The sequence below is a fragment of the Gracilinanus agilis genome, unplaced genomic scaffold, assembly GCF_016433145.1.
Source record: "Gracilinanus agilis isolate LMUSP501 unplaced genomic scaffold, AgileGrace unplaced_scaffold19215, whole genome shotgun sequence".
Classification (NCBI taxonomy): domain Eukaryota; kingdom Metazoa; phylum Chordata; class Mammalia; order Didelphimorphia; family Didelphidae; genus Gracilinanus; species Gracilinanus agilis.
This window is the reverse complement of record NW_025350489.1, coordinates 1-6,798: the sequence shown is the minus strand read 5'-3', so window position 1 is coordinate 6,798 and position 6,798 is coordinate 1. Positions and strand designations below refer to the sequence as shown.

General features: G+C 44.0%; 1 protein-coding gene across 1 annotated transcript; it reads right to left on the bottom strand.

Moving 5' to 3' along the window:
• Positions 1-2,894: 2,894 nt before the first annotated feature.
• LOC123254291 (netrin-4-like) lies at positions 2,895-6,769 on the bottom strand. The gene is made up of 2 exons (XM_044683335.1): positions 6,691-6,769; positions 2,895-3,703 (listed from the first exon to the last, which is right to left on the bottom strand). The coding sequence occupies exons 1-2, from the start codon at positions 6,743-6,745 to the stop codon at positions 3,156-3,158; spliced, it is 603 nt and encodes a 200-aa protein (XP_044539270.1). The 5' UTR covers positions 6,746-6,769; the 3' UTR covers positions 2,895-3,155.
• Between the last annotated feature and the right edge of the window lie 29 nt (positions 6,770-6,798).

The window sequence follows — 6,798 nt, the reverse complement described above, 5'->3', positions numbered from 1 at the left end:
CTCTCTCTCTCTCTCTCTCTCTCTCTCTCTCTCTCTCTCTCTCTCTCCAACTATCTATCTATTACCTATACCTGTGAGTAAACTGTACAGATGATAGCTAAATTCATGGAAACTGATGAGGTTACCAAGGGAAAGGGTAGAGGGAGAAGAGAAAAGGGCTCAGAATAGAACCTTGGAAAATATTAGGGGCTGTGATGTGGAGGAAGAGTCAGTAAAGGAGCCTGAGGAGTGGGTCAACCAGATGGGAGAATCAAGAGAGAGGAATGTCACAACATCTCTTTCCCTTCTATCTCATGTAATTAGTTGCCAGTTATTCCACAATAGTTCTTGTATCCATCCTTTGCCTCTCATTCCCCACTATCACCACTCTAGTTCTTGTTCTCATCTCTCCTCACCTGGGCTATTAGAACAGCCTTTTATCTATCTTCCTGAATCTAAACTTCTCCAATTACTATTGCTACTTAAATAACTTTCCTAATATACTACTCTGTTCATGTCCCTCCTCTACTCAAAAATCATCATTGACTCCCCATTCCCTACCAAACAGTTTCCACTTCTGATCCAAGTACTTGTTCAAGGGTCTCTACAATCTGACTCCAGCCAGCCTTTTAAGATTATAGCGTCATGGATCCAGAGATGGAAGGGTCCTCAGAGGGCAACTACTCCAGCTCCCTCACCTGACTGGTAAAAAACACTAAATCCCACGTGGGTGAAATGACTTATAGGGTCACACAGGTAGTAAGCATCAGAAGCAGGATAAAAAATCACAATGATAGCTAACTCAATTAATTCTTTATTTTTTTCTCTGAGGTTCTCAAAATGTACTTGACAAATCAGGATCCTTTTATCGCCTCACTGTTGATGACTTTGTCTATAATTTCTTCATATATATCGCCATCACTTCCGAAACTATGGCAAATGACAATGGGGAGAGGACATTGTTGCTTTGTTTCTATACTTCTGGGGAATGTGTCTTGTCTTTATCCACTCCAAATAATGCTAAATTTTGGATTGAGATACAAGTTTTCCATTGCACTAAAGAAGGGTCCGTCTATACCTAAGAATTTTAGCATTTTAACATAGCATTTTAATTTGGCCCAATGTTCTATCCTATTAAGATCTTTTTTGATTTATAATTTGGTCTCCCTTCATATTCACTATCCCTTGGCACTTTTGTGTCTGCAGATTTGGTCTGTATGTTTACGATATCTGCTTATAAGTTATTGACATAATATAATATTAATGACTAAAGTTTGCTTTTCCCTCTATAAAGCAAGACTTAAAATCTTACTCACTTTATACACTCAGGTAAGCAAAGAAAGACAATGTTATAGCGCTCTACTACAAATCTATTTGCTAGCACAACCCAACTTTACAAAGCCAGAAACAGGATGCAAGTAAGCAATGAATGCCGGGGACAATTCCTGTGATGCTTGTCTATGTTGTTTTGGGTTGTGCCTTGGGACAGAAACTTTGATGATGGTTTTGTATATGGATGGAAGTAATGTCTTAGAGAGTACTTAGTGTTTGCAACTGAAATTTAGTCCATCCTATTGCAACAGAAAAAAAATCAAACTGTATCCTGTAAGGTATTAGTTTCAATCAAAATTATGCTCATGTGGCTGCAATCAAGTGTTAACATTGGTTAAAATAAGTCTCCTTTGGCTTAAAGTAGTATAGGCTGATTGATCTAATGCCTCCTGCTGGCATGGAGGTGACCTTGCATTCCTGAAGACAATGCCTGCAGAGCTCAAGCTGAGGCAGGTCCTACCAAACTGGAGAGGCTTCCAATTCAGACTTGGTAATGGACTATCTGTCTGCTGCCTGAGGACCAAGATTGCAAAATTCTGAAAGGTTCATCACCAGGTTGGCCACATGATGAAGTCCTTTTTCACCACGGCAATTCTGGAAGACAATTTACTAATTGGTGTCAGTGGAAGGAGTATATATATCTCCAAAATATCATGGATCCTTGATATCTCTTGACTGAACACTAAACTTGACTGAACACTAAAAATGAACTACTAATGCAAATTAACTTCTTATGGCCCAGCTAGAATGATTCTTGTCCCTCCCTTTTTTTTCTTTTAGAGAATCAAAATTTCAATATCTATCATGTTGAAGTATGTCGCCACTGATCATCTTGATAATCTATTTCCATTTTCTTTTCTTGGTTTCTTTTGTAGAACACTTTTTTAAAGGGGTCTCCCATATCACTGATGGGTTTGAAATGTTTCCCTGGGACATCTCACTGAATGAAACAGACTGATTCTTACTCACTTTTCAAGCTAAAACAGACCAGGGAACTGAGGAATAAAGAGGGTTCGGGGGGAAGCCATACAGAAATCGAGTCCATTACTAACTGAATGGATGCTGATTGAGTTCCAGGGTGGTAACAGAGCCCAGATATGAATCTAGGCCCTCTGACTCCAGATATAACCTTCTTTCCATCGTATTATGTTTCTTCCAAGGAATTTCTGGACAAGACTAGGTCCATGTTATTGAGTTGAAATTAAGGTATATGCCAGAAGAGAAAGTTTGTGCCTTAAAAGAAGCTTCTCAAAATTCAAATATTTTTTAAACTGAAGAGTAGGCTTTATCTGTTCTGTTCTATCCCTTATTTGCAACAGTCTTGCAATCTTAACAGTAAGACTTCATTGTCATCCAATGTTATTCTTTTAACAAACATGAGTCCTTCCCCCCTTGTTAGCTTTGTTTTTATTTACTTCCTATTTATGTTACCAGCTTAGGGAAGATGCTTGCAAAGGATCCAAGAACACAGTGTCTCAGTAAATTCATGCCCCTTTTTAGAAACACACTAGGTCATTCTGTTGATGTAATAATTAGTAACCACTGTCTTAAAAGAAACATTTAGATCGGGAGCTGGTGTTTTTAATTTTTTTAAAAAATAAAATGCTTTAAATCCCTTTCTCTGACGGAAAAAATCTAGTCTAATGGGCCATCTACATTGACAATGATCGTCTTGGGGGGAAATGTGGAGGCTAATTGGGAAAAAGAAACACTGACTTGATCTGTGCCATTAACATCCCTTGATTTTAAATGCACCCAGACTTTAAATATAGTGACACTCGTGATGTGTGTGTGCGTGCTAATAACCTTCTTTTTTTTTTTTAAACTTTATTTAAAAGGTAGAATTAATTGAATGTTCTTACCTCTCCTTGGGTACAGGGAAAGGGACTGGAGTATCTGGAAGTACAAATGGCTCCTTTCTCGACAACATCATCCTCGAGGCCAAAGGTAGCAGAGCAATTGGCGGCAAAATACTTGTAAGGTTTCCAAGTTTTCCCAAAATCTTGAGATCTCTCTAGAACCATGACTGCTGGTCTAGGTGACTTAAACACCATAATCAGATGGGTGAAGTAGAATGCAGTCTCCAGGTCCAGCTGGATCTTCTCCCTGTGGGCATCTTCAGCTGACTGCCACCAAGTGCGAGGAAACCGGAAGGATGAGTCTGCCATGGAGGAGGGCAGGTGAGCCAGGTGAGGGTGTGCGGCATTGCACTTGTGGCACTTGGGCTGCCTACAAGTCAGATCGGCATTCTCGCTGTAGGAGCAGTACAGCTCCGTGGCGTTCCGGCCACAGGTAGTATCTGCCCAGAGTCTCCTCCCAAGAGCCAAATTTCCCATCCGAGGGTTACATGCTTTTTCACAGTGGGAACCTACTCCAGTTACACCACTCAGTCCTAAGAAGAGGAATAGGGCACGTGTTATTTGAAACCAACCCATCTAGAAAGCTGCTCTACTAACCCAGTAAACTTATAGGGGGCCACATCACTGGTCTGATACGTGAGTCAAAGGAAAATACCATCCAATGGGAGCTGGCAGAGTGCCCTACATTTCCTCTATGTGCTTTGTTTTGATGTTCAGATGTAAAACTTAGCTCAAGAGAACAAAATCTCTGGGTGGGGAGTGGAGAGATGAGAAGCGGAGAAAGAGGAAGGAAGGAGGATGAGAGATGTTGGCCTTAATCCAAGCCCTTCCATGTTTATATCTGACCTATTCCTATTCAACTTCAAAGTCTGGGTAACTTAGATATCACCAGGGAAATGATACCATTTCACAAAAGTAATTTAGTCACGCAAATATAGTGATGCCATCAGCAATCTCATACGTGAGAGCAATGCACTGCCGAACAAGTCTGAATAAATGATGCAGAGAAAATATGGAACCTTTTCCACAACTGTAGCCAATGAAAAGATAAATTTCAAGCAGGGGCAGTATTTAGATGCTTAGATGCTTAGAATATGAAACTGGCAAGGAGATCTCCTTTAAGGAGGATGCAAAGCAAAAGTTAGAGATAGTTTGGGCTTAAATACATCTCTAATTTAAAGTAAATACACAACTAAGGGAAAAGGTGGTAAGCTGCCAAATGGTCAAAAAAAAATCTCATTTTACATGCCATTCTCATGTCCTTCAGTCTCTGTAATGCCTGTTTGCTTTACAGTAGAATGTTACCATCATCTTTAAGCATTACCTCTAAATTAAAATACCTTTTTTTTTTAAACCCTTACCTTACGTCTTGGAGCCAATAGTCAATACCTTATATTGGCTCCAAGGCAGAAGAGTGGTAAAGGATAGGCAATAGGGGTCAAGTGACTTGCCCAGGGTCACACAGCTGGGAAGTGTCTGAGGCCAGATTTGAACCTAGGACCTCCCGACTCTAGGCCTGGATCTCAATCCACTGAGCTACCCAGCTGCCCCCTTAAAATACCTTCTTAAAGAAACACAATTCTACCAATCAATTGCTCAATACACTTTAATGTTGGGAAATTACTGAAAACTAAAAGGAAAATCATTAGTTTACAATGTTAACTTTTAACTATGTGTGATAATCCTTTAAAATGAGTTTGCTGTCTGGATATATTATACTCTAGTAAAAGCAAAAGGATCTATACCTTTGAAATATTACGTTTACTATAAAGAGAAGAAAATATGAAGTTTGAAGTATGAAAAGTATCCCAGAGTCTAAATTCTAACTGATGCAATATTTGTGTTTCTGAGAGAGAGCATCTCTGTTCTATTATTATGTCACACTAGTGAAAGGGCACCATACACTAAGGCTGAAAGTCTTTTGATTCACTATGACCACCATAATCTCCTACAGGCTTCCCTACACCAAAAACAAGGAGCTTCCCTGGAAGCATTTTTAAATGCCTCATTAAATTCGGCACTAGCCTTGAGCTCTCTTTGCCAAGTCTGATCCCCAGTGGCTACAATTGGGTTTGGACAGTCGTGCATCACTATACAGCGTGCTATGACTCACCTGTCCAACATCTCAGGGAAAATCATCTACTGCCTGTACAAGTATTCCTGACTTGCCTTGTGGCATGTTGCTTACATGCTTTGCCACAACATGGCCGTAGAAAAGGAAAGGTTCATTTTGTGGTTGTGTATGCATGTGCAAGTGCACACTGGATTATGAACAGAAAAAAGTTAGAGCAAAATCTTAAACCATGAACTACTCCGTGGAAAAATCCAGAACAATTGTAATGCCTCCAGACTAACAATGCATAAGAGCACCAAATCACTTGAGCCAACTGACAGAGTCCTGGGAGATGCTTGATTGATAGGTAATCCAAGTGTCTGAATTATGAAATGGATTGGAGCGACAACACTGGGGTTGGGGTGGGGGTGCAGGTGGTGCTAGAACAAGTTCCCCTGAGTCTAAGCTCCTGATCAGGATGCTGCATGAGAAAAGTAAAAACCAGCGTTTTAGTCTGGGGAAATGACAGCAGGGGAAAGGACTCGTCGCCCTGCTTAACTCCCTGCCCCCTATTCTCGCTGAGGAGTCAGGCATACAAGAAGCAGGGATGTGGCTAGAAAGTGCCCAGGACTGGAACGGGCAGCACTTTCATTTCTACCCAGTCAGAACTGCCCTGACACCTTTTTGGATACCAGGTGTCCAGGAGGACGGGGCCAAGAAAGAACTTGCAAAGAGGCTCTCTAGGAATAGAGAGCAGCAAGCTGGACGCAGGTGGCCCAGGCCAGCTTGGGCAGGGGTGAGGGGACCGAAAACAGAGGCATCGGATGCCACGCCGGCCTGCTTGTCCAGTCTTGGGCGAAGGGAGCTGACACCGCCTCCGACCTCCCGCAGAGCCGCCTCGGCGTACCATTTCTCTGGGGATTGCCAGTCAGCTCGGCTTCCTTAAGAAGCTCTGGGCAATCCCCCCAGCGCAGGGGGCGCCTCTCGAGCTGCAGGGGCGCTCCCTGCCTCCCCCGGGGGAGGGAGGGGCCCCACCTGGCTCTGTCTCAAGTGCCCGGCGCTAGAGGTCTGCGGAGGGAGAGAGCCACCGAGCTGGCCTATCCCCCCGATCCCCCCCTAGGCAGCTGGCTGGCTACCTCTCCTGCACGGCCGGCCCGGCTGTGCCTGGGATGGCGACCTTGGCTCCTTTGTTCCCTCCCCAAGTGGCTGGGCAATTTTAAAAGCCCCAAGCGAGAGGGAAAGGCGAGGCTGCAGAGCCGGCAGCTTAGGCTCATCCAGGAGCAGCCTGTCTCTAAGAGGAAGACTCGCTCCTATTCTAAGCCGCGGAGAAAGGAGCCCCCGGGGGCTGGAACATGGCCACTCATTTGATGCTGGGCAGCTGGGCTCCTCTCCCCCGTCCGGGGCTCCGGGAAAGGAGAAGGGCGGAGGGGATCTGGGAGCGGGGGAGCGGGCGCTGTCGCCACCAACCTGCGGCCACGGCCGAGCAGCCCCAGAAGAGCAGGAGGCGGGCGCAGCTGCCCATGGCCGGGCGCAGGCAGGCGTGCTCGCTCGGGGCGCTGGGGCTCCTCTCCGTCT